This window comes from Amborella trichopoda, chromosome 11 (assembly GCF_054954075.1).
Source record: "Amborella trichopoda isolate Santa Cruz 75 chromosome 11, AtrichopodaSantaCruz75HAP2 v2.0, whole genome shotgun sequence".
In the NCBI taxonomy this organism is placed as follows: domain Eukaryota; kingdom Viridiplantae; phylum Streptophyta; class Magnoliopsida; order Amborellales; family Amborellaceae; genus Amborella; species Amborella trichopoda.
The window spans coordinates 9,067,676-9,095,605 of NC_142346.1; the positions used below are offsets into that span (position 1 = coordinate 9,067,676).

At 36.3% G+C, this 27,930-nt stretch overlaps 1 protein-coding gene and 1 long non-coding RNA gene across 4 annotated transcripts in view; one reads left to right on the plus strand and one right to left on the minus strand.

The window, feature by feature from the left end:
• The window catches only part of LOC18444420 (transcription elongation factor SPT4 homolog 1), a 29,624-nt gene extending 8,653 nt beyond the window's left edge, over positions 1 to 20,971 (plus strand). For all 3 annotated transcript variants that reach the window (XM_088852618.1, XM_011628831.3, XM_011628830.3), the window contains 2 exons: positions 19,584 to 19,645; positions 20,514 to 20,971. In XM_088852618.1, the coding sequence (XP_088708744.1) occupies positions 19,584 to 19,645; positions 20,514 to 20,564 (113 nt within the window). In that variant the 3' untranslated portion in view covers positions 20,565 to 20,971. The remainder of the gene's footprint in view (positions 1 to 19,583; positions 19,646 to 20,513) is intronic.
• A 237-nt stretch (positions 20,972 to 21,208) lies between these two features.
• Positions 21,209 to 25,617, minus strand: LOC148779727 (uncharacterized). The gene is made up of 2 exons (XR_016045077.1): positions 25,083 to 25,617; positions 21,209 to 22,565 (listed from the first exon to the last, which is right to left on the minus strand). It is a non-coding gene; the product is annotated as an uncharacterized LOC148779727 (long non-coding RNA).
• Positions 25,618 to 27,930: the final 2,313 nt, after the last annotated feature.

Below are 27,930 nucleotides of genomic sequence, written 5' to 3' on the forward strand. Positions count from 1 at the left end.
GTGATGTGGTTCCCAATATCATGAATAATCCTGGTAGGTTTCTTACTTTGCATTGATATCTATGGTATCTTCGATTCTGTTGGGTCTCCTTGAAATATGGAGGGCTATATATTGTAACCTTAATTGAACTGTTTTTGCAGTTGTACACATATTCCCTAGATACTTTGAAATAAGGATTGCCTTCTTTTGTTGTGCAATATCTTGTTAACGGGTTGTAAGTTTTGCTTAAAAGATATAAACTTATTGGGTGTTTTTCATCTTCTTTTATTCTGAGTTTTATATGTCATTTTCTTTTAACAACTATAATCTTATCAATAGAAGTTTATGCAGTGACATGACGTTAGGGAATCCAAAAACTCCTATGGTTCATGCCGTGACATGACGTCAGAATTTTGCCTTCTTCCTGGGTCAAGTCTTGGAACCACAACTTATTGGGCCTAGATTATCTTCCTAATTGAGCTAGTATCAAAGTTGAGTTTCGCATATTGCCTAAGTTTTGGAGGACATCCAAAACTACTGATTAGGGGTGTCAAAAAATGAAGCTAGCGCTCTCACTCAACTCGGTTTGCAGTGAGCCAAGCTTGAGCAACATTTTTTGGTTCAATAGGTCACTCAAATCGAGGCCAAGCTTAAGCAACACTTTTTGGTTCGCCAAGTCACTCAAGTCGGGCCTGCTAGCTTGTTCAATGGATAAACCAAGATAAAAAAGGGAAAAGGGTAGACCCAAAAGGATATGGTTGGAAATAGTGAGAAAAGATATGGGGACTTATGATCCTCATTGAGGGTATGACCCTTAATAGAGTAGAATGACGGACTAGGATTCGTATAGCCAACCCCAATTAGTTGGGAAAAGGCTTTGATGATGATGATAAAGCTCACATGAGACATACTGGGATTGAGTTTGTTTAATTTATTAAATAATTAGAGCTTAAGTTACTGTATTATTGCATTAAAATTGCCTTGTGTCACGGGTTTGTTGTAGCTTGACTTTGCTTGTTTACGGGCTTGTGTGCGGAGAAAGTTAGGCAACGCCACGCTCATGCTTAGGTTCCCTTAATCAAGCCATGCTCAAGCTAGGGTGTTCAACTGCAAGTCATGCTGAAGTTGGTCCTCCACCTGTACTAGCCATGCATGAACCTGTCCAATCTCGCCTTGACTTGTCGACACCTCTAGTTCTGATAGGAATCCTAAATCACATTAAGCCATATTCCTTTGGGATGGGTATTACTTCCATAGTGTGTCAAGTGTGTTATGTATTCTTTTGATAATCACGATTTCTTTTGGGTGCAAATCTTCTTCTCTTTTAAAACCTCCAAGTCCACGGTTATGGTAGACAAGGTGATGCAAGGAAATTCTAGGGAAACAGTTAAATCAGCAAGAAACAAGCCAAACACATGCACAAGTCGAAGAAACCTGGGGTTTCTTTTCCATACCCGAAGTTAGGGTTCCAAAAGACTAAGCTTTTCTCTTTTCAATTTTTTAAAATCTGTGGAATTCCCTTATGAAAGCCCCACACATCTCTTATATATTATAATTCAATGTTCAAAGATATTATATGTCCATACAATGATTAAAATGACTTATATATCCTAACTTAAACTTAAATTTTGTAATGACAATTTTACCTATGTGAACAGTACCATGAATAATACTCGTGAATAGTACCATGAATACTACTCGTGAATAGTACCATGAAATAAACAAAAAAATTATAGATACTTTAGAATCCTTAAAAAGCTAAAAACCTTAGATATAAACCCTAATACTGAATTATAATATCAATCCTTTGAAATTGAATAAAAATAAAAAATAAGAATAATTTTGCCTTCTATCACTTCTTATCTACTTATTGTCTTTCAAACTTCCTCATCTTTCCTCTTCCTCTTTCTATTGCCTTCTATTCTATCCTCGTCGTCTCCCTATTACCTTGCTCAGACCTCTTCCCTCAGCTCCTGCCGGTCTTACATACCTTGGTCCTACATGTAGTTCGAAAAACTTAAATCTCATGGATCCCTTTTGTTGCCTATGAACTCAATTAACCCAATGAGCCCCCCCTCAACCTACACCCTTCCACACCCCTGGTTGAGCATCATCATCAACATCCTTAAAGCCTTTTCCTAAACTATTTGGTGGTTAGCTATACGAATTTTGGTATGCCATCTGCTCTATCAAAGGTCATACCCTCAGTGAAGTCATAAGTCCCCATATCTTTTCTCACTATTCTTTTGGGCCATCCCTTGCCCTTTTGAGCCTTCCACTTGAACTAACTTGCACCTCCTAGCAGGTACCGTACTGGGTCTGCGCTGCACATCGCCAGTCCACCTAAGTCTACTCTCTGATCCTATCGTGTATTGATGCCACACTTAAATATTTTTTGAATGTATTCATTTCAAATTCAATCCCTTCTCGTCTTGCCACTCATCCATTGTAACATCCGCATCTCAATTACACTCATCTTATGGGTATGTTGCTTCTTGACCACCCAACATTATGCCCTATAAAGCAAAGTTCGTCTCACAACTGTCTTATGAAACTTGCCCATTAGCTTCATTAGTATGCGGTGATTGCATAAAACTCCGGTTCTACATCCTTACTTCGCCCACCCAACACTAGTTATATGTGCGACATCTTCCTCAATCTCTCCAATTTTCTGGATTATCAACCCAAGATATCGAAAGCGCAACCTTTTTGGTATTTCTTGACCGTCAATCTTGACTACTTGTTTTTACTCCTATTGTTACTAAATTTTCATTCCATATACTTTATCTTAGTCCTACTAATTTTAAAACTTTTAGATTTTTGAGGATCCCTTTAGAGCTCTTTGTGTTTGACATCGTTTTGGGTCTCATCGATCAAAACTATTTCGTCTGCGAACAACAGATACCATCGTACCTCATCTTGTAGGTGCCTAGTTAAGTTGTCCATAACTTAGACAAAGAGGTATGAGCTCAACGTTGACCCCTGATGTAGACCTATTGTCACTTGGAACTCACTCATCTCTCAACTAGTTGTTCACACTCTACTCCAAAAACCCAAACCCCCCTAAAACAAAAAAACCCAAAAAAAAGAAGAAAAAAAGAAGTTAAGCCCCCAAACCTCTGAAAGGAAATCCAAAACAAAAAAGTGCTATTCCAAATCTCAAGTATGCCAAGCTCATTACATTACTTAATAACTTAATCCACCCCTCTATTTACCTTTGCATATTCTCACAACTCTATTCAATGCTCTACCAACCTCCCTATCAACACCATAACTTCCACCCTTGACCCAATCCCCCCAAACAACACAATATCTATAAACATCTCATTACCCCTCAAAATTTTGGATAAACCAACAGTAGCCAGAAACCATTACAAAATAACCCATCCTTAAACCTAGCACCACCCAAGGTCAACCTCTAACCTTGTTGAAAGATCCAAGCCTAGATATGAGATCTAGGGTGATTTCCTTCAAGAGAGATTAACTTCTCTAAACAACTCTCTAATTGCAACCTTCGACCCACCAAGGCATGACTGAAGAAATATAAAAAAATGGGTTGCTGCCACTTGGAATTTGCAAGACATCCTTTTGTACTAAGGAGGATATTGGCTTCGGTTCCCTTTTAAGGAAAACTAGAGACATAGCATCGACCAGTAAAAATTTGTTCTTTTGGAGAGTTAAGCTTCACCTTCAACCCTTGAGTTTTGAATATTAGCTCTCCAACATAAAAGAATATGGATTCATGTACAAGGCATCCATGTGCATGCCTGTCCCCTCACTACTTACAAGGCCCTTGGAGATTTCTATTTCGGTTTTCTCTACTTCAAACGCAAATCCTCTCAAAAGCTTAAGTTTTACTATTATCTTGGTCCCACTCTCACTAAACTCCTCCCTATCAAGTTTTCCTCAAGATAGGATACATCTTTGGCTGGGCCTCGATCTCGTCGCAGCTTGGGACCCGGCCTGAGATCACCCTGCGTGTGTGTGTGCAAGGCGCGTGCTCGTGTGTGGGTGCGGATAGGTGTACCAACGTTTGAGAGGGATTTTATGCAGCAAAGGGGCTGAGAAGCCTGCCTTGTCACGGGTTGGGTTTGTGGACGCGCCTGGGCCCTCTTAAATCAATTGTATGAAGCCCCTGTCCTTCTCGGCACGGTTTGGAAATTGCTCCCTTTCTAGTTCACTGTTGCTCTTGTGTGTTTTGCATTCTTTTTGAGTTATGGAGTCGGATTGCTCTTGGATCGTTTTGGGGTGGCTGAGGTTATAGGTGAGAAAAAGGGGAAGGGTTAAGAGAGGACGGTTAGGGTTTTGGGCTAAGGAGGGTGTGAGTTGAAAAAATAGAGAAGGGGGAAGAAGAAAGGGGTAACCTCTTGAGAATTGTGCAACCTTTGGAGAGAGAGAGGTAAGAGGCAAGAGAGAAGTAAATGGTAGAGTGAAGAGGAAGAAAGGGGGGTAGAGGGGGATAGAGGTAAGAAGAGGGAAAGGAGAGAAGAAGAGAAGAGAGGGATAGAAATGGAGAGAAAAGAGAAGAGAGAAGAGAAGAGAAGAAAAGAGAAGGGAAGGGGGAGAGAGAGAGAGAAGAGAGAGATCTGAGAAAAGAAAAGAGAGGGAAGAAAGGGGGTGGCTCAGCCGTTCCCTTTGGAAGGTGAGGAGAGAGAGAGAAGTGAGAAAGAGAGAGGGGAGAAAGGGGGACGGCCCAGCCGTCCCCTTTGAGAGATGAGGAGAAAGAGAGAGGAGAGAGACAGAAGAAAGGAGAGAGGGGAGAAAGAGGGATGGCCCAGCTGTCCCCTTTGAGAGATGAGGGAAGAGAGAGGGGGGAGTGAGAGAGAAAAAGAGATGCGGGCTGCCAAGCTGCCACCCAAGTGGGGGAGGAGAGAGAGTGAGAGAATGAAATGGGTGTGGCTTAGCTGCTTCCTAAATGAGGGTGAGAGAGAGAAGGAAAAAAGAGAAATGGGGGGCAGCTTGGTCGCCTTCCATGTGAGGGGGGGAGACAAGAGAGAGAGAGAATTAGGGAAAGAGAGAAAGAGAGGAAGAGAAAGAGAAGAAGAGAAAGAAGAAAGAAGAAGAAGAAGAAGAAGAAAAGGAGAGAGAAGAAAAAAGAAAGAAGGAAAAGAGAGAGAAAGAAGAAGAAAAAGAGACGGAAAGAGGAAAGAAGAGGAAAGAGAAGAGGGAGGAAAGAGATGGACCGGGTACCTAGGTGGATGAGGTGAGGGCTCAAACTTGCTGGCTAGGTATGCTCTCGAGGTCTCTTGAGTGCCCTTGAGAAGGATTTGGGTCTTTTGGGTAGGGGGCTAGGGTGCAAGGTCAGGTTTGGATGAACCTAGGTGAGTTATGGAGTATGGGTAATGGGTAATGGGTTAAGTGTGGATAGGCTAAGGTGTAGGGTATGGTGTGGTGTAGGGAATAGCGTATGGTATGGTGTAGGGAGTAGGGTATGGTGTGTAGGAAGTAGGATATGGTGTGGTGTACGGTTGAGTGGATTAGGATAGGTGGTCTAGGGTGTAGGGTATGGTGTAGTGTAGGGGGTATGGAGTATGGGAGGAGGGAGTAGAAGGTTTGGAAGCTTAGGGTATGGAAGTTTGGGACTCCAAGGGTATTCCTTTCAATGTTAAAATATTCTCTCTCCTCTCTTTTGAAGTAAGAAAGTAGTAAAAGGTTAAGCTCAAAGGGGCAAAGCTTATGATTTTTTATCAACTTTCCAATTTAGGTTACAATGAGCATAAAGAACTTATATAAGGTCTCCACAAAACAAAGGTGGATTACCAAAATACAACAAAATTGCTAAAAAAGGACATTAAAATGAATAAAATAATCAATCCCTTTTTTATGCAAAATGACCATTTTTCCCTTGGCCAGAATCTTGAAAATGATAAAACCATTCCTTCAAAAGGGGCCTCTTGCCATAGCCATGCCTCTTGGCTCTTTTCGGTGGCATTTTTGACGATAACACCGTAAAATGATGGTCGTCTCAATCTCAAAATCCAGCGAATATTCTTGAAATTTTGTTTCTTTGATCTTGCTTGTTTCTCCATGTTTTTTTTCACTTTCTTTATCACAAATCGAAGGGGAGGTCGTTGTGATCGTTTTGTAATGAAAATCCCTTGAATTGAGTGCCGATTAATCCATTTTCTTATTTTGGGTGGTCGTTGGAAAATGGAATTTTGGTGCCAGAAAATCTTGCCTCGTTTTGAGCCAAAATAAGGTGTCTTCCCCCTTCAATCTTGAACAAAATTTACCTCAATCAAAGCTCTCTGAGTCGCGGTCGCAACGGACTTGCACTTGAGGCTATCCGATGTCAGGGACTTGAGAAAAGGCCATGGGAATGAATATATGTTTCTCTTAAAAATTCGGCATTTTATGCATTTTTTCCCAACTTCTCTCCAAGATTTCTTCCGTTCTGGACATTGTCTCGGACCATGCCATATATCAAAACGTGCATCTTGATGAGACGCATGACATATAGAAATTTGGGCTTGATTGGCATTGGGATGAAGAAGTTATAGCCTCCCAAAGAATTCCCGTTTTCAAAAAACATAGTTTCCATAAATGGAAATTGGTTCATTGAGGCTACATAGGAATAGTGTAGAACCTACCGGTTTTGGGTTAAGTTGGGCCTAAAATGCTCCAAAAGCATTCAAATGAGCTGAAATTTACTCATCTGAGACCTTGGCAATATAGCGCTAGTTATGAAGTACTTTTTAGCATGTTAGAGAGCGGCATTGCGAAATGTAATTTTTGTCCTAATCTGCTTTATCTCGATCGGATTGGGACGAAACGTGGCGGGCACTCTTAGAGCATCAATGCCACCCTCTCGTGCTTTTTGGGGCCAAGGGGACACCTTTTCAAAACCTGCTAAAAATCAGACTTTTTGGCACGGCTCCATAGGTGTGACTAGCACCTATGGGCATGGGTCGTAACCGCCTCCTCTATTATTTGACCTGGGGTGTTAGTGCGTCAAAAATATGCTCAAACAGTCTTACTCCATTTCTATTGTTTCTGTAAGCCTCCCACGGCCATTGTGGAGCTCCACAAGCCACCTACTTCCATTGCGGACCATGGTTGAACACTACGTACTCTTTCAGACTGCAATTTAATTCTCCATTCCCCTGAGGTGCCTAATGCTAATGATGGATGGACAATGGTGGTCTGCAAATGATGTTCCCCTTGTAGAGGTAGGAATCATGGGCATGTATGCACCAACAAGCGCCATATAATCTAGGACCACCCTAAGATATCATCCACGCCATGTTTCCTTTGAGAATTAGTGGTAATTGAATTAGCTATTATTGCAATTTACCAGTTTCTACCGAAGGGCTGCCCATTAGTCACTTCATAGGACGCATGCTTTAATAGCTGAAGACATCGTGTCATTCGAGAAGCTCTCGTGCCTTAGTCTTCCTGCATTGCCATTATCTTGTCATGTGCTGTCCCAAGCGATCTAGTGCCATCAACCTGGAGGAATTCACAGTCCATCCCCTCTATTGATTCCCTCGACAGCCCAGTCACTACTGGTTCTCATACCCTCCCCCTGAGACTAATTCTTGAGGTGCACCCTCCAAATGATGCTCATACCCTCTCAGAATCCTTTGAGATTTTGAGTTCCAATCTTGTGGGTAGACCTTGTGACTCTTGTTTTCTTCTTTCCATCTTTTTTTGATCTCTTATTTGGGCAATCACTTTTTTGGTGATCTTTTTTTGCTTTGTAGAGTCCCGGCTTGTGGATGCCTTTCCTCACTTTTCGTGAGAACATGTCTATACTCCTATACATAATATAATGTCAGCACTTAAAAAAATGCTCTAATTCCTCTCACAACTACTTGTGCTGCAAGTTTAGCTGATGATATGAATATCGAAATGTTGAAGGTTAGGAGCATCACTACCAAATTTGTACCGCCATTCCACTGAAATTAAATAATAGGGAAAATAATGAGAGATTGTAATTTGCGTTTAACTCTTAAGATGCAGATAATATAAAATTAATCTGTAAATTAAACGAATGAGCAATGGAACTTTGAACTGATAAATTGAGTTACCTAAGAGGATATCGTCACAAGTCTTTAATGCCATCTTTCACCCAAAATTTCCCTAGCCTCCTCTTACAAGTTCATCCTTGCCAATTCTCATGTGCATATGGATCAGGATGCAACATCCTAATTGTGGTATGCAAGCCTTTTAAAATATCTTGATCGCGAAATGTGGATTTGTAGAAACATTTTGAGTTAAGCTAGTAAGCAACTGCATGTGTAGGGTAATGCAATTGCCATCTCCTATTAATAATCTCTCAAGATTTCATGTACTCGGACTTGTTATACTTAAAAATGTTGCAGCATCGACCTCCTTATCCCTAGTCATTGCCTCATGGAAGGCTTAGCATCACTGTATGCCAACCTCAAGCTTCATTGATCACTTAGTGACTCTAATCACATTGGCAACTGTGGTCCAAAATGGGCTAATCAAGATCAACTTCACCATGGCTGTACTACTATTGTATCTTGCCTGTACATAATCTAATTTAGTTGTTGAGGTGACCTTTGCTATCAAGCCATCTTTTTTCTGCAATGTGCTTTTCAATGTGTGGAAATCAGCTGCAAACCTTGCAATTGCTGGTCCTATAGATCTATTCCGTGCGCTTTCTTGCTAGATTGAAGACAAATGAATGGTTCCAGATGAATTTTGTAATTGTTTTAACCCTATATAAAACTTATACGACATCCTCCATCTTCCCAATGTCCTCGAGCATTAGATCTTTGCAATGGGCAGCATACAAAAATCTAAAATATATTGAACAGTGATGCAGGGAAGTATGGAGGGAAGAAATAAAAAAAAAGAAAAAGAAAAAAAAGATGAGAGAATATACCATCTCTCAAAGTCTACAAGGGAGTCTACCCCAAAAATTTCTTAAGATCAAAACAATTTATTTTTTCTTAAAATAACCAAGTTTTTAAAAAAGGGACCTCTTCCCTTTGAAGACAAACTGAAATAATTAATTAAAAACAATATAAAAGAAAAACCATCAAAAACCTCATCTCCCCACTTTTTTCACTCTGTCTATCTTTCATGTTTCTTTGTTTAACCTCATGTAAGTATCTCTTTCTCTCTCTTTCTCAATCCAATGTGAGCCCCCTTTAAAAATCTCTGTGCATCAACTAAATCCCATAAATATAGAAGACTCCTTTTAACTCCTCCATACTTCTCTTGTAACCTCCAATATCTATCTTCCTATCTTAAATTAAAATAAACTTTCTAATTCTACTCTTGAAATCTCTACAACCATAAAAGACAAAATTGATCAAACACTTATATCTAGCTTGTAACGGACATCTGAAATGCCCAACTTGATCTTGATTTCTCCTTCGATCTCAAAGGGTGTTGTCACACCCCAAGTTTTATAATATTAAAACTCCTGAGATGTGGCAGTCAATTCTTAAAGAACAAAACAAATTTGAGATTTTCACCAGTTATTGTATTTTGCTTTTTTTTTCATTAAGGAACTTTCAGATTTGTACAACGTCTATTCACAAAGTATAATTAACATGAATATCTATGTATATATACAACTTTGACAAAACAAAAGTTACATAGGAGAATATATCCATGACTACAACTTTTTTCAAACTACTCTTGCTCTACATACAAACAATGCGGCTGCGATTACTCTGAAAAAAATTTCACAATAGCTTGACAAGTTTGGTTACTCAGTAAGTGACCATCATTATCCCTAAAAAAAAAGTCATGGTTGGAAAGTGTAAATATTTTCTAAAAGAATGCATATTAAAAACAATGAGGAAGCACATACATGGAGAACAATTTCAAATTCAGAAACACAATTTAACATACTTCACAAGATTTGAATGCATATTGAATCAATATGAGAAAGTGCATATATAAATCTTTTAACAGAAATGCTTAGCTTAACATGACTCAAAAGATTCACAAAGTACCCTATTGGCGTCCCAAATCGAACATCTATATACCCTACCAACCTCCTGGATGGGGTCCACTTAATTCCTACCGACGTTCCGAATAGATCCACTCATACCTTACCGGCGTACCGGGTGAGTCCACTTATTCCTTGTAACTGACATCCTGGCTAGATTATTATTCTCTACATGGTGTTGCATAAGAGCAACCATATTTTTCAGGGTTCTATGAATTCCTCCCATGCTAACTCTAGTTATACGAGATCTTGCCATCGTAATAAATATGACTTAAAGTGTATTCCTATTCAGATTTCTGATATCAAACTTACTCCTGAAGTAGAAGTGCTACCCATTGGGCTAGTCAAAACCTGATGCGTAGAACTTCTATCATCACAACGAGGAGAGAGACACCATCAACAGTGAATCCTTTGCGTAGTGCATCACACATGCACAGAACCCCAACGCGCTTTGGGGCTTTTGATCGGCACTGGCCTTGCAAGACACAGCCCTCGCATTGGCCCTTATGGCGAGAGAGCGTTACACTATCAAAGGGGTCCCAATGAGTAGTGCCTCACAGGTTTTGGGGGTGCGACCTCCCAAACACACTCCTAACTCTCATCCTATCATAGAGAACAAGGATAAATCACAGCTGCCGACGCAAATATCTTATCAGATCATAGCATAAGCATGTTTCCACGTGCACATATTCTATCAGAATGCATGTTACCATGCATCGAACATATAACAAAAACATGTCAGCATGCACGCATATCTTTCCTGAAGCATGTCTCTAGGCACACATATCTTATCAGAAGCATGTCTCCAGGCACACATATCTTATCAGAAGCATGTTTCTCATGTAATCACCAGAAACATAAACATGTCTTTGCTATACGTGTAATCACAAGGGACATCATCATGTCAATAACGTGCCACATAGCAATGTAACAGACATTACTAAATATCTAGAAACAATAATGTTATGAATTCACATGAAGCAATTTATAGCAATCACTTTCACTTACTTTTTTGAAATATAACAGGATAAGCAATCTATTCTCAATTAGAGGAATTCTTATTGAAATCCAGAGTCAAATTTCAACTATCTAAAATTTTTAGCAATAGATGGAAATACAAAATTCAAATAATCATGTTACAGAAACACGAAAAACTTATAGCTTAGAAACTCAAATTTTTAAACAACTGTTTGTCAGGAAAGTAAGGCCTTTTGCACATAACACTTATAGTATCTACAATTCTTGCTGGAGATATTACAATTAAATACCAAAATACGTAAAACTTACAATATTGGCAATATTACAATTAAATGCAGAAATATCAGTTTTTCAAATAATGATATTATAGGAAAATGAAGTCACTTACCTATATGTCACTCTGAGATAGATATGTTACTATTGTTGTTGGAGTAGAACTGGAATCAAGCGTGTTTAGCTAAAGGTAGAAGAGAGACCAAATGAGTTTCTATGGGGAAGGAGCATAATAATATGTTCATATAAGAGAGAAAGAAATATTATAGAAATATTATTATTATTATTATTTTTTATTTTTATTTTTATGAGGACATGATGAGAGAAAGAAAAACTATTATAAGTCTCTTAAATATTTTGAGAACACTATCATTATGAGAACATATTATAACGTGTGATGATATCTTACTATAACATGTAATATAAAAATTATAATAAATATTTGTAATAACATTAAACAATGCATATAACATAAGTGCAAATATGCATATATTCATATGTAAATAAAAAATGATGACACATATGTAAAAACCATTCATAATATTATAATAAAATTAACAAATTAGCTAATTGAATTCCATAATTCAAAATTAAGTGTATAACATCTAACTGAATAAATCATGTGTAGTAATTTAAAATTGATACACATAATATTGTAATGTTAAAATTTACTACTTATTATTATGAGAAAGTAATGAAAATTTTATGAGTGAATTTTTTTTGATTATTTAATAAGACTATCATCATTATTAGAATAATGAGAATATTATTCTTATGAAAATAATGCGGCTTATTATGAACATATTATTTTATTATCATTATAATACTAATAGTATGAAAATGAACTTCGTTGGAGAGAGAGAGAGAGAGAGAGAGGGGTAATCTTATGAGAATAATTATGAAATAATTTAGTCACTACTTATGAGAGAATAATACAATTATTATAAAATCATTATTCAAGAGAATAATACAATCATTATTCATGAGGAAATAATGCGATCATTATTCATGAGAATAATTATAAGAATAATTAAGAAATAATACAATCATTATTCATGAGGAAATAATGCACTCATTATTCATGAGAATAATTGTAAGAATAATTATGAAATAATGCAATCATTATTCATGAGGAAATAATGCAATTATTATTCATGAGAATAATTATATGAATAATTATGAAATAATATAATCATTATTCATGAGGAAATAATACAATTATTATTTATGAGAATAATTAATACAATCATTATTCATGAGAAAATAATGCAATCATTATTCATGAGAAAATACTAGAATTTAGGGTCATCACCTGTGATGTTTCACATATCGCAACTAGCGTATCTTCTTCATAACTGTTTACATCTTTTGCATTGAGATTTACCTCTACATGTTGTTCCTCCTCCTTTTGCAATCTATTATTTGTAGGCACATCAGATCTTATGTGATTCTTTCAAATTTTTGATCCAATCGCTCAAATATTTGATTTATATGCTCCATAATTGGATCTGTAGATATTTGTTAAAGTATCATGTTTTATGGTTCCCAAGGCTCTGATTTGAAAGCTATGACACCAATTGATACAAGGAAGGATGGAGGGAAGAAATAAATAAAATAAAAATAAAAATAAATAGATAAGAGAATATACCTTCTCTCAAGGTCTGTAAGGGAGTCCACCCCGAATATCTCTTCGCCAGATCAAAACAATTTATTTATTCTTAAAGTCACCGAGTTCCTCAAAACCCTTTAAATACAAACCAAAATAATTAACAAAAACATAAGATGAAGGAAAAACAAAGAAAAACCTCATCTCCCCTCATTTTTTTCTCTATCTCTCTATCTTCCACGTTTTTCTCTCTTTTATCTCATGTAAATCTCTATCTTTCTCAATGCAATGCGAGCCCACCTAAGAATCTCTCTCTACGTCAACTAAATCCCATAATTATAGAAGATTCCTTTTAACTCACCCATATCTCTCTTGTAACCACCAATATCTTTCTTCTTATCTTAAAATAAAATAAAATTTCCAATTCTACCATTGAAATCTCTACAACCATAAGGCAAAAATAACCTTGACCCTAAATTTTTGTTTCTAAAAATATCAAGATAAAAAGAAAAACTCATTGCATCAAATAGTGATCTTGAGACAATTGTCACAAAGGGAGTAGTTGGCTGCATTATTTGTTATAAACTAGACCATATTGTGCAACCCCACATGATCAACGTCTTTGAATAAATGAAATCATGGTTAATGGAATCTCTCACCCAAGGTCACAATTCCGATTCTCAATCCCAATTCCGTGACTCGATTATGCTATTCCTACAAGGAATCTTCATGGAATATTCTTTATTTTAGGAATCTCAATCCCAACATTATAGAATCTTGTTTCTAATATTTATTAATTCTCAATTCCTTAGTTGTTGAATCTTGATTCTAAATTTGTTGAAGAATGATACTCGATTCGATTGTTTTCGAATCAAGATTCCTGAACATCAAGTACCGCAGTGCTTAGATGTAAGAGACCATGAATTATTCAAACATTGAATCTTGCTTTTACCCTCATAGAATCTCGTTTTAATTTTTTTTGGAAGTAGTACCCTAAAATCAGATACTAATGTTCTAGGGGATTGGTTCAAATGTTTATGGATTTTGGTTTGAGTTATTTGGAAACCATTCTAGAAACGATTGTCTCCTATAGTTCATATGTGCCCCGAATAATAATTTGATGAACTCAGTGTTGAAGTATTTGTTGCGAATGTTTAAAGTTCTTAACAAGTGTCTTTTGCAAGTAATAAAGGCAAGTATAACTTCTTTCATGGGCAACAATCGCAAATATAACTTGGGCGTTAGAGCATTAAAATTAAGAGCACTTGGGCCTTGAAACGTTAAAAAATTGAATACTCCACATCTTTGCCCCCGTATCAAAGGCGCATACTACAACATATGCAACACCGTAGCACAAACAAGATCTCATTTTGAACTATAGTCAAATCAAAATCACATTTTAAAAATACGTGAGATGATATTTGTATCTTTTGTAGATATTTCCCTAAGGGGCTACGAGTGTCTATTAATTGACCCTGCTTCTCAGATTGTGTTCGAGGCTCAATAGGCGATACAATGACTTCAAATCTAAGGAGCCCTTCTTCAAGTCTTACAGACCTCTGATCTCTATTGCTTGATGAGATTCTATGTTGTTAAGTCACGATATGTCATTGATATAGAAATCTTGATTCTAAGGGGGTTTGAAAGTCGACCCCATAGAGTTACAAAATCTCGATTGCCAAGTGGATCGAAACCTGATTCGAAATTGATATGAATCTCAACATCAGAAACTCGATTCCAAAGATGTTGGAATCTCGATTCCATATATGAATGAATCTCAATTCCATATAGGTCGATTTCGAGTAGGTCAGAAACTCGATTCCAAAGAGGTTGGAATTTTAGGTCGAATCTTGTTTTCTATACAGTAGGAATCTCATTTCCCACAATTCCCCTTGCATGTACGTGAATTCGAAAAACAATAATCTTCTAGCTAGCCACTAGTCCGAGATTCTGATCCCTAAAATGATTCGAAATTGCAGGCGTTTCCAACAACTATGAATGAAACAATATTTGAGGCAGCAATTGACTTTAGCAGAATGGCACTCTTGTGCCAATACAAAAGTTGATCAGTTTTTGACCTCGACCATCAGTCCTCCCATCAGTCATGACTGGCCTAGATCTCGTTGTATGTCTTGACAGAGCCTGGACCTCTTCTACATTATTCTTTGGTAGCCAACTTTTAGCTTCATGGCAACTAGGGCCTTTGTATCCTTGGCCAATAGGTTGAAGATAGGAGTCGAATGCATTAAAATGCATGACAGTACCATACATCCTTTTGGCAAAAAAACATGTGTACTCTTTCTACTGCTTTAACAACGCACTTTTTATTGTTAGCTGGGTGCCCACTATTGTCTTTGGTGGGAAATAATCTCCCCACGCCACTATACTTTGTACGTCTACTAGTAACACTTGGAGTAGGTTTTTTTTCCATTCTCCTCCTAGGTTGGTCTACATTGGGTGTCGATGTGGGATTCTATTCTTCCTCCAAATCAAATGTCATCACTGGGGCAGGTATGGATCCATTGGCAATCAATTGGCGTCTTTGCTTCATTTCCATGATTCTCAATGCTCTTTTGCATTTTGTAGATGAAATGGGCAGGCATTTTAGGACATTTGCTTATGTTGCCAGATTTTTGAGCCAAATGCTCCTTGATGTGGTGTATGCGCCCTTCCTTTAATATGTTCTTGCAATATATATATATATATATATATATATATATATATATATATATATATATTCTCATACTTTTGACTTTTCCTTATCAAAAAACTATGTTTACATGTGTCCCCATGCTATCTGATTTGCCACCAATTAACAATTCATCATCATCATCCTCTGAGCCTTATCTCAACTATTGGGGTTGTCTGCACAAATCGTGTTATGCCATTCCACTTTTTCAAGGGCCATACCCTCGATTAGACCATTAGTTACCATATCTCGTCTCACTACTTCCATCGATGTTCTTTTGGGTCTTTTTTTTTGGGTCTTTTTTTGCTCTTTTAAAGCCTTCCACTTGAACCGAATCATCCCCCAATCGTTGCTATTCGAGGTCGATGCTGCATATGGCCAGACCAACCAAGTCTACTTTTCCTCATATTGTCCTCTATTAGAGCTATCCTTGAGTTTCCTCAAATATGTTCATTCTGAAACCTATCCTTTCTTGTCTTGCCACTCATCCATCTTAACGTCCTCATCTCAATTAAACTCATTATGGATATGTTGTTTTTTGACTGCCTATAAAGCATGACTGGTCTTACAACCATCCTATAGAAATTCCCTTTAGTTACCTTGGTATGTGGCAATCATATGAGACTCTAGAAGAATCTCCATTTCGTCTACTGAGCTCTAATTCTTTGTTCATACTTTCTTCAAACTCTCTATTCTCATGAATTATCGACTCAATACATCGAAAATAATCTCTTTTAGGCACTTCTTGGCCATCAATATTAACCACTTCTACTAAACTTGCATTCCATAATTTTGTCTTAGTCCAGCTAATTTTATAATCTTTAGATTCTACATCATCCCTCGAACGTGCTTTGTATTGACACCATCGCGAGTCTCATCAATCAAAGCTATGTCACCTGAAAATACCATAGTATCTTATCTTGTATATACCTAGTTAACACATCCATAACCAAATCAAAGAGATATAGGCTCAATGCTGACCCCTACTATAGGCCTACTATCATTGAAAATTCACTTCTCCACTAGTTATCATCACACTAGTTAGCTCTCCCTCATATATATCCCTCACCATGTTAATATATCCTCTAGAGACTCCTTGAAAGGCGTTCTTTGGATCAATAAATACCATGTACAGGTCTTTTCTCTTCTTCCTAACAATTGCCTAAATAATTAAGAACTTTAATGGTTGACCTCCCTAGCATAAAACTGAACTGGTTTTTTGATACACTCATTTCATGTCGTAGTCGTTGCTCAGTTACTCTCTCTTACATCTTCATAGTGTGGCTCATAAGTTTGATCCCTCGATAGTTCGTACAACTCTGTATGTATCCTTTGTTCTTGTAAATAGGTGTCACAATACTTTTTCTCCAGTCTTATGCCTCATTCTTGGTTCTCTTCATGATGAATGACTTGGTCAAACGTAATGTGCTACTCTCCCGTGCACTTCCAAACCTCTATTGGTTTACCATTTAGTCCTAAAGCCTTTCTTATCTTCATCTTTCTTAAAGCTTCTTTCACTTCATATATCTTAATCCTATTAATGTATCTATGACCTCGAGCCTTCTTTATGTCAAAGGTTCTTTCTAGTGCTTTTGCTCCTAAAGTGGTCTTTGTTTAACAATTTTTGCAAATAAATTTTCTACCTTTCATTACCCCGTCATCCTTTACCAGGACCCTCTAGTCCTTACTCTTTGCATTTCCTTGCTTATTTTTGCTAGTTTGAAGACATCTTTTTCACCTTCTCTTGACCCAATTCATTGTGTAGATCATTTATGCCTTGAGCTTAAGCCTTATTTAGTATTTTCTTAGCATTCTTTTTGGCACTTTTATATTCTTTTAAGTTTTGACCATTTCTATTCCATCGGCAAACTTTGTAACATGATCGGTTTTTTACTAATAGCCTTTTGAACCTCATCACTCCACCATCAAGCTTCCTTATCTGAATGTTTTTTTCCTCTAAATTCTCCTAACGTCTTTTGCCATTTTCGTACTACAATTAGCCATCTCATTCCACTTAACATTAACTTTGTCCTTGAAATTTTGTTTTCCTTCTTTTATTAATATTCCTAGATAAGTATTTTTTCCATTTTATTATTCCACCACCTAGTTCTTACATACATATTAATTTCACTTGTCTTCCATTTTTTCATATGAAATTATGAACATCCATAACCATGAGCCTATGTTGTGTGGATGAACTCTTTGGGATGACCTTACAGTATTTAGATGATGGTCGTTTTGCATTCTTAACAAGAAAAAAGTCTATCTAGCTTTTATATAAAGGAAAAGTTTATATAGAGCCAAGGCTCTAAACAATGAAATTAGAGCCCACCTCAAAAATCTTTTTAGAAGAGGTTGTTTTGATGCCCAAATATCCTCAAATTGATCATCTCAACATCAAGATGCATGGATATGAGAAAAAATGGATTTCAAGTTTTGGAAATAGTGCATCTTTTAACGCATTTTTGGACTGTCAATTTTCAAGATTTTCAAGTTTTCATAGAAACACAATTTTTAAAGCTTTAAATTTTATAATTAAATATTAAAATATATTTTAAGGCTATCACAAAGATTTCCAATAGTGAAACCACATTTCTCGATACTATTTGAAAGTGGGGAGCCTGCTCTACACAAACCACACCCTTTATATAATCCACATTTGTAAGTTATTAAATATTTGTACCGTTTTTTAAAGTAGGTATTTGCTATTGTTAGGTCGTAAGTCATGGTCAAGAATAGCAACACTTATCTCATTTCTTTCCCCAAATCCATATACTATATGTACCAATTAACAATTCTCCTACCAAAAAATCACAATTACATGCAACTAGGACAATTCTACCAAAAAGATACACAAACTCAATGCAAAATTTGAAATACATACAGAAAATTCGAAATATAAATTATGGACTTAATAGGATATTCATAATTGAGATATTAGAATTAAAAAACCTTATATTTTACGAAACCATTTACTTTTTTCTTTACAAAAAGTAAAATCCCTTTCACTGTAAATATTCAACGGAGAAAAGAAAAATCCAAATTAACAATGGAAGAAACCCATTGTGACTTCCGTTCTTCCAGAGTGAATAGCCAGGAACAATAATAGAAAAAGAATTACCTTGAAAAAATATTGATTAATTCATATCAAAATAAAAGAATCCGAAAACCCAAATACCTGATTATGCATACCACAAAATGCGCAAAAACCACACAATATGCATCCCAAAAACGAGATATAGTTTTTTTTTTTAATTATAAAATTTTTAATTTAAAGAAAGTGTGGGCGGCCCACCCTTTATATCTACAATAAACACAATATCACATCCCCATAAGTAAAATCCATTACAATGTTTTGAAAAATAAATTATTTCAAAACCCCTAGTTCTTTTCTAAAGTCTCTAAAATCTAAATCAATGAAAGAAACAATTAAATACATCTTACTTACTCCGGAAGCTGAACAGAGTCCCCAAAGTCACCAGAAAATAGCCGAAATATTGCTGGAAAATGGCCCTGAGTTTTGGGGGTTTTATGGAGAGAGAGAGAGAGGGAGAGAGAGAGAGAGAGAGAGTCTTGAAATTCCCTCCCAAAGCTATGGGTACTTGTTTAAAGTTTTTTTGAGTGTAAATTGAGGGTTTTTTATCTTTTTAATTGAGTTAAGTTGGGATCTGTTCATCCAAATAAAACATCTAAAGGTTTTTGGGATTTTTTTTTCTTCTGTTTTTAATGTTTGAATGTTGTTGCAACTACACATAATTCTTATCCATTACTCTACTTCTATTGTGTTTTTTTTTTTTTTTGACTCATTGACTGGCATCTATTCCAGAAAAACTATGTTAGCACATCTGAATCGTATTGAAATCTATTTGCTTTTTGTTTTGTATTTTGTTTTTCTAAATATTGGCAATCATAGCTTTGGAAAACAATTATTTGTTGTCATTGCATTCGCAAGAATATGACTTTCTAGTATGATTATCTTTCTTGGCCATACTTGCGCATTTATGTAAGTTTTAATAGTGTGCGTAGTTGAATTTTATCCAGAACATCATAGATTGCATGGTTTTGTCTATTAGTTTCGCTTCTGAGGGTAGTTTTGATTCTAATATTTTTGTTGTCGCTGGCAGCAAAATTTGTTCCTGGTTGCTATACCCTTGCTGTTTCAGAGCAACTCTCAGATGAAATGCAGGTTTTACCACTCAAGCGATCTTCATAATTGATAATGCCCCAGCCCTGAGAAATTTTGCTCTTTCATAATAACAATAAGAATAGGACTAACAATAACAATAATATTAATAATGATAATAGTATACTTTTTTTAGTTTAGGTTGCTGACATTTCAAAACCCGAAAAATTCTCAAGTATGTATAACATTGAGAGATGCACTCACATAAACCAATTAATTTAGTTTCTTTTAAGTACGGTTTGCTTTTGTGGGTTTTTGATGTGCATTTACTTTTTCAATCTGCAAACCTAATGGGAAATTTAATTGGGTTTGCGCAAACTAAATTTCATTTGTGCAAATCCAATCCAGGTCTAAATGGTTTAAACTTTTAATTTAGCCTTCAACAACTAAAGAGATTCTATATGTTGTAACTATAACAAATAATTATTTCTTCCGCATCTGTTGATTCTTGGTCACATGAATCTTGTATGGCATTGTCACTCATTTTTCGTTTTCTGGGTGTCCTCGGATGTAAGCTATTTGAGATGTAAGCTATTCTTTCAGAGTGGTAATGTGGTATGCACATTGTGTGTATACTGGAAGATTCACGGGCATGGCATCCACTGTCCATTCTCAACGATAGACGGTGGAAACAAACCGTCACAAGGACATGACAAAGAAAATGTCTAAGCTACATCCATCTCCGTTGTGTCTTTACGATGACAAGTAGCCTGCCTATGTATCTTCTGGTGCACACAATGTGTACTCTTGTTTCCTTTTCTTATATCAAAAAGAAAAAGTATTCCTCCTTGTAAGTTTTTTTCTTTTCTTTACTTTCTACTTCCACTTAAAATGAAAATATTCAATTGTTTTTTCTTCTCTTTTTCCTTAGAATGTATGTGAAGACAACAACGTGCCATATGTTCCACCAAAGCGCATCTGAAATAATCGGGCAATGCAGGACAAAGGTTAGGCATGGTTTCTTCTCTTTGTAAGTTTTATTCTTGGAGTGAAAGGCTGCATGATGGGTGGCTTTAGTTGTATATATTTTACAAATATATGGACTTCAAAAGGGAAAATACAAGAGAAAGGGATATTTAGTTATCAAAGAAAAAAGATACGGTGATCCATGGTATTTTTCCTAGTACATCCATGGAAATAGCTGTTGGCATGTCTCGACGAAAGGAAAGTCTCTATTTTGTAGATACGATCAGGGTCATAACAATCTTGGTCGCCTTGCATATTCATAGGAAAAATTATGCTTATGGAAGTCTTTTAATGTGCAGCACGCAGCCTTGATGTTAGAGATCGCATTATAGTATGCCTATTAATTGATTGGTAATTTTTACATTTCTTAGTCATTGTCTGTGTGATTTGGGCATGTTATAATGTCAATTTTGATTATTAGCAATCGTGGTTAGGCACATATGAGTTGAGTTGGCCTCAAAACCAGCAAGGTTAAACACCATTTTCTTTTTAATGAACGAATAAACATTACTTCATGCATATATTGGAAGATATCGGGCTGGCCCATGCAGCAGGTCCTGAGAGAGAGAGAGAGAGAGAGAGAGAGAGAGAGAGTTATTTGGGAATGGCTTTTGTGCATATTTATTTTCGAGAAGAGGAGCTGTTGGAGAAAAATAGTGACAGAATCAATGATGTGCTCAAGGAACCAGGCAATCTGGATGAACTGGTGATATGAATGAACTGAATCGCTCGTATTTTTTATTTTTATTTTTGAACCTTTAGTATCTTTTAAATATTTTTGTGATCGACTCCCTCGGTGGAGAATTAGTATGGCCAGGGAACCTGATTCGGATTTAAAATGCTGCTTCCCCCACCACAAATGGCAAAATTCCCCCTGTTTAGCAAGATAAAAATCTGTCCGGATGGTCGCTACCGAAGTCAACCAATCCACCATTGTTCTTAGTGCCTCATATTGTTCTTACTTGGCCGAACATTTTAAAATGTGACTTGCAAGAGATTGTTCTTACTGGTTCTTTGATATGACCTCAATATGATTTTAAAATGTTTCTGAACATTCGAGTAGGGAACCATTCAATTTTTTGATATTGTAAATGCGATGTCTATAGTGTGTTTGACTTAGCGAGTGAAGATTTACAAACAATTAGTAAATTTTGGTTAAAAAATGTATCGAGGTCCTAAATGTTATCATCATTATAGCATTTTTCCAACTATTTGAGATTGCCTACACAAATCTTGATCTATAAGACTTAGGTTTTATGAAAACAAAGTAGAACTTCACCTCAAATTCTCGTTTGTGTTTTAGGATGTTGGAAATATATACAATAGCTTTAAAATCAATTTCCAATGCCAACTATGAAATTTGAAGATAAAAAATAGTACAAATCTTACGGATTCGTGTACTCTTTTTTTTTTTTAGGGGCAAAACGTAATTTGTTACAATACACACTCTTTAAGACTTGAAATCATTTTTTTTACAACAATAATATTCAAGGCCGAGATTATCAATTTGAAGGATGCCTAGCACCAGAATTACCATTTTTATGTGAGTTTTGATATGCAGCCTTATCAAACCGTTTTCCATTATGTATCTATGCTCTAAATTGTCGGTAGGGTATAAAACATTCAGATTTTTTTTTGAAAATGTTGCAGGAAACTGTTAAAAGAGAACAAGAATAAGATTTGATTTCTGCATTCAGTTATTCTTTTTTGTGTTAATCATCCCACAAACTTGTGTCATAAACTGAACTTCATAGGAAAACTTTCATACTGTTTATGAAAAGGAAGAGTTCATCAAATGAGAGGGGAAAAACCTTTAAACTGCATAAACTAGTCATCTCACCTCTTGATCTTACCGAAACCATGACTCCCAACGACAAGGAGGTCTGCATGTGTCTGTTCAACAGCTTCATATCATTTCCTTGGGATCGCCATCAAGCACCATGGTCTCTGCTTTGACCTGCATTGATAATTACAAAAAATAAAAATAGAGCATAAATATCATGGGGATGGGGTTAACTTTGATTCCTTTGAAACCATATATAAATGCACTGGCACCATTCTATATCATATGGCGAATCAAATCAAGTATTCTTCTCCAATTTGATGTACGGGTTAAGGGGGTGCTGCAGTTCCAGGAAGATTTGGTGAGTGTCTATGATGGTTCGTTACCAAGGACTTGGCCGTGATACTTGCCTCAGCCAAGGTAAGATTTGGTGTGCGTCTATATAGTTCATTACTAAGGATTTGGCCGAGATAATGTTCTTGGCCAAGGTCTGAGTAGTATTGCAGAAGACTGTTACTAAGGCAAGAATTTCCTTAACGAGCATGAAAATAATGGGAAATTGCTGATTGTGTTCAATATGATCAACAATGAGAGTAAACTTGGGTCTATGTGATGTACAGTCCAATGAAATTGGCCATCAATATCTGGGGCTTTTGGTGAGTTCTTCGTCTTTTTCCTTGACATCATATGCGCTATTCCCTGAGCTGGATGGTGGAAATCAAGTTTTAAGATTACTGGATAAATGTCAAATTTGGCCGTTTGCATTTGGGAATGGATGCTAGCTGCATCCATTACTTACCATTTACCATATACTACGTTTAACTAACTATATGTGGTGTACTCCGCTTTCCCTATTCTTTTTCATGCCCTGTTGTGCAATAGTTTAGCATGATTTTAGAATAATCAATATCATGAAATGTCAAATTCAGCAGGCATAGTTGTATTCTAAGGGCTGGTAAGGTTTCAAAAAACGGAATGGTGAGATCTAGATTGTGCATCTAGATTTTCAATCCCATTTGGTGGATATGCAATCCAGATCGGCAATCTAGTCAATAATAAATAAATATAAGAAATATAAAAAAAATTTGAGGCTGGTTTTAACTGTTTATGTCAGAGAATCGGCCGTGTCATGGGGAGAACCTGTCATTTCCTGATATTTCGCGGAGCTGAATCTTTCCCCGATTCTTGATCTGCATTGGTTGGTTTCGATTTGGATTGACGTTTTTTAAAACCTTGGCTTGAACCACGCTGCATTAAGTGATACTTCTTATAATAGGAAAAAAAAAAAAGGAATACATAAAGACTTTTCCCATTGCAAGTGGGATTTTTCAAGTGATTGACACAAAAGGCCTTTCATTGAAAGTCTCGGGTGCGGTGAGAGGGGCGGAGGCCAATGAAGCGGGCATTGATTTGGAGGGAGGGATCGGAGACGAGGGCAAAGTTTCCTCCAGTGCGGCCATGGAAGTAGAACATGACGCCGTCTCCACCCACGAAGCGTGGATCGTAACATGCTGCCACAGTTCCCTCACAGTTAGGCCTTCGATCGGTTTATCGCCATGAAGTGAAAACAATAACCAGTTAGGGACCCGAGGTGAATCATAATTTACTGATCTCCATAAATATTAACCACAATCTTAGCCAGTTATTTTGAAAGTTAAAACTTCTATTTCTGAAAAATGTTGGTATGAATAATGAGACTAGGGCAAATTTGGACCATTTTTTTATTTATTTTCTGGATTTGAACTACATAGAAAATATCAAAAACAGGGGGGGACTCCCTCCATAAATTATGGATCGCCTCATGCAAGTTACTAGACCAATGCCACATCTTAACAAACCAATGCCTCAAACACTAGGAACCTTCCATAACCAAAGCGTGTTTCAATGGCAATCCAGCAGTCAATTATGTGTGTTTTGGGAGGCAATGGACTTTCAAAAACCTTAGTCTATTACCATGTAATGGGCTCATGGATTGGTGGGGAATTCATTTTCTCCTCTAATGGGTTAGTTATAGTCCCTATCATCACCGTCCATCATTTCATTAACCAGCATGCATGGGCGTACCATAGTCCATAGTCCATTGAGCAAGGCCGTTTCGAATGCCTAACCTCTGTTGCAACCCATGACTGAAAGTACGGTGTTAGACAGAAATGGAAGAGATTGGAGGACTAATTCTGAACAAAACATGGTTGGGCACTCCCCCAACAGATGCTTTTGAGATAGAAAACAGGCAAAATCCCTAATATCAGGTGAATACCTAAACAATTTTTAACATAAAATTGTTGAGGTATTTCACTGTAAGGCACTTGATGCTGAACCTAGGAGGTTGTCGGTTTGAATCCAACTCTGCCTACCCAAAGAAATGCTCATTCAGGAAAATGATGAATTCTGTTGCCTAAGTTTCTTTACCACTTACATGATTTGTGCGTGTTTGTACATGTGAACAAATGAAGTTTCTAAAACATACTTAACAAGCTAGGTACATGAACAGTACTTTTAGTCAATTTTGTTGAGCTCAAATAGCATCCACATGTTTAAGATGAGCCAGCATATTTACTAAAAAAATGAATCATCACTTTTACTTCTAAAAGACTAGTTTGAGCAATGGTACATTTTTTCCTTTCTCAGGACCCCAAAAAAATTAAGAAGAGAAAAGATAAAGAAATAAAATATGAAAAGAGCTTCACTTACTTCTGCACACAGCTTCACATGTTGGCGAGTTACAATTCACATAACAAGCTTTGGCCGTTGGATCGGCAGGCTTGAATTGTGGGCATTGATCCAGGCACACGATCGTCTACCGGAAACATTTTGTCTTCGCTTTGAAGCAGCTCAGCCTTTGTGGAGGCTGTGTTTTCCCGGACACAGCAAAAGGTGGAGCGGTGCCTGATTACCATAAGCATCTCCCTTAATCTCACCCATAATTGCCATTAAAACAACTGCAAGAAAAGCCAATACTTTCATATTGAAGAGCTCCATTGGTAAACTTGGAGAGCTTGGCAATGGATCCAAGATCAAGGTGTTTCGCTACAGAGGAATTTTCTTTCAACTTTGGTCTCAATTTATAGGAGGAACTTTAGGGGTTGAGGTAATGGGAATCCATGGACTGAAACCAGTTGGAAGTGTCACTTGCCATTAATTACATGTAAGATATTAAAATCCATAGGGTTTAAAAATGGCCATTGTTTCTTTGAGGTGCTCTTAAAAATTAAAAAGAGCCGTTGAATCCTTAAGTTTCGGCTGCCAAACTCTGGTTGGCAGTCCACGCAGGGTTCACGCCTTGCCCTGTGCTGGTAAAAGTCAAAGGAGTTCATGGTAGTAAATTTCAGTTCACCATTTGTTTAGCTGGATTTCACTATTATAATATGCTACTTATTTACCCCTAGTTCCCCTTTGTAGCCTATTTTTTTTGGTGCGGTTTGCATACGCACTAAACAATCAAATTGGAGCTTACATTCAAATAGTATCGAGAAATGTGGTTTCAATACTGAAAATCTTTTTAATAGCCTTAAAATATACTTTCATCTTTATATATAAAGTTTAGAGTTTCAAAAATAGTGTAAGTCTATGAAAACTTGAAAATATTGAAAATTGACAGTTCAAAACTTCGTTACAAAATAGACTATTTCGAAAACTTAAAATCCATTTTTTTCTATGTTCATGCATCTTGATGTGACGATGATCAATTTGAGGATATTTGGCCATTAAAACAATCTCTTCTAAAGAAAATTTTGAGGTAGGTTTTAATTTGATTGTTTAGAGCCTCGGCTCTGTATAAACTTTTCCCTTTCTTTTTTTTCTTTTTTCTTTTTACTAGCTGACATATAAGATGTCTTGTTTTTAAAATATCTCCTTCACTGAATAGGTATCAAGCTGATCATGTAATGAGCAATTAAAAAAAAAAAAGCACAAAAAAAAAACTCTATTCTAGATCTTGAAAAATAGTTTTTCAAACAAGTTCCTAAACAAACGAACGACAGATTACTGAACAAAAGAACAAGCTTTCCCCCAACAAGTTAATACATGAGAAAAAAATATACTAACCCCTTGGAAACCCAAGCAAAACACTTTCCATAAGAAACAAATGCACCCTTTCCGTGGGGCATAGCAGTGTCCTTAGTGAGATATCGTTATGGGCATATTACATTGATACGGGTTTTTGTACAGGGAAAGTTTAAAATGGGAGCATTTATCTTTGATCCAAGGTGGTCATATTAATTTTAATCATTGGATGTGAAATTGAGTGGTTGCAATTATTTCGTTAACCAAGTTCAAACTTCAAAATAATTTTTTTCAAACTTTGTGACAAATCCAAGCTATCAAATTTTACATCAAATGGTTATAAAGAATTGTGACCATCTTATATCAAAGGTAAATTGTCTCATTGTATACAATCCCAAATGAATATTATAAAATATATTCTAATAAAACATTTTACTAATGAATAACTGAATATTACCTAAAAATATAAAAATAAAAATTATAATAGCAAGTGTTAATTTTGAAAAGTTAACTTTGCTATTTAATATTTATATATTATAATATATTTACGTGTTGTTAATTATGAAAATATCAATAAGAGGATAATAAAGAACAACTTTTCCATAAGAGAAATCCTATATATTTGTTTTGCAGTTAGGCTTCCATATTTAGCGTTCACAAGGATTTTTTTTTATTTTTTTTATTTCAAATTTCAACACCAATCCTCTTTCTTAAAAAAGGTGGACCCTATTTCTTCATGGATGACCAAATTTCAATTCTTAAATACAATCTTTTCAAAACAGCAACTTACAATTAATACCATCAATCGCTCTATATTTATAACAAAAATTTTCAAGCAAATTGCCGATCCTCTTCATCGATTAGCTAACATAAACATTTCTCAAATGGCTAGTTCTCGGTAAGGTCTACTTATGCGTTGTTATTCCATAATCGAATTGGGTGGACTAGAGCGGAGTTTAATGATATCTGGAGGTGGAAAATTCCCTAAAAAGTTCAAAGGTTTTTTATGGACTATGATTCAAGATAAGGCTCTGACTGTGGACAATTTACGAAAGAGGGGAAAGATTTTAGTGAATGTGTGTTTGTTTGTAAAAATGATGAAGAAAGCTGTATTCACTTATTTTTTCATGGCCGCCTTTAGATTCACATTTGGCAGTGGGCTTTGCAAAAGGTAGGGATTGTGATGGTCAGGTTCTTTGATCAATATTTTAGAACAATTGAAATTGGTTGGTTTCCCAAAAATAAGGGGATTGATTTGGGACATTTTTGAGAGGTGCTGTTATTGTTATCTGGAAGTTGTGGTTAGAGACGAATAGAAGAAATTTTTATGTAGTATCACTAGGTCTATTGGAACTGAACTCAAAAATAGAATTCTGAATACAGTGTGGAATTGGTTCCTAGTGACGAATGAGGGGTATGGGGTTTCTAAAGTTAATGTTTTCTTAAGGTTCGACCGAGAGTGAAATGGATCCCACCAATAGAAGGAAGCTTTCAGATTAAATTTAATTGTTCTTTCGAAAATCCAAAGAATGCTAGA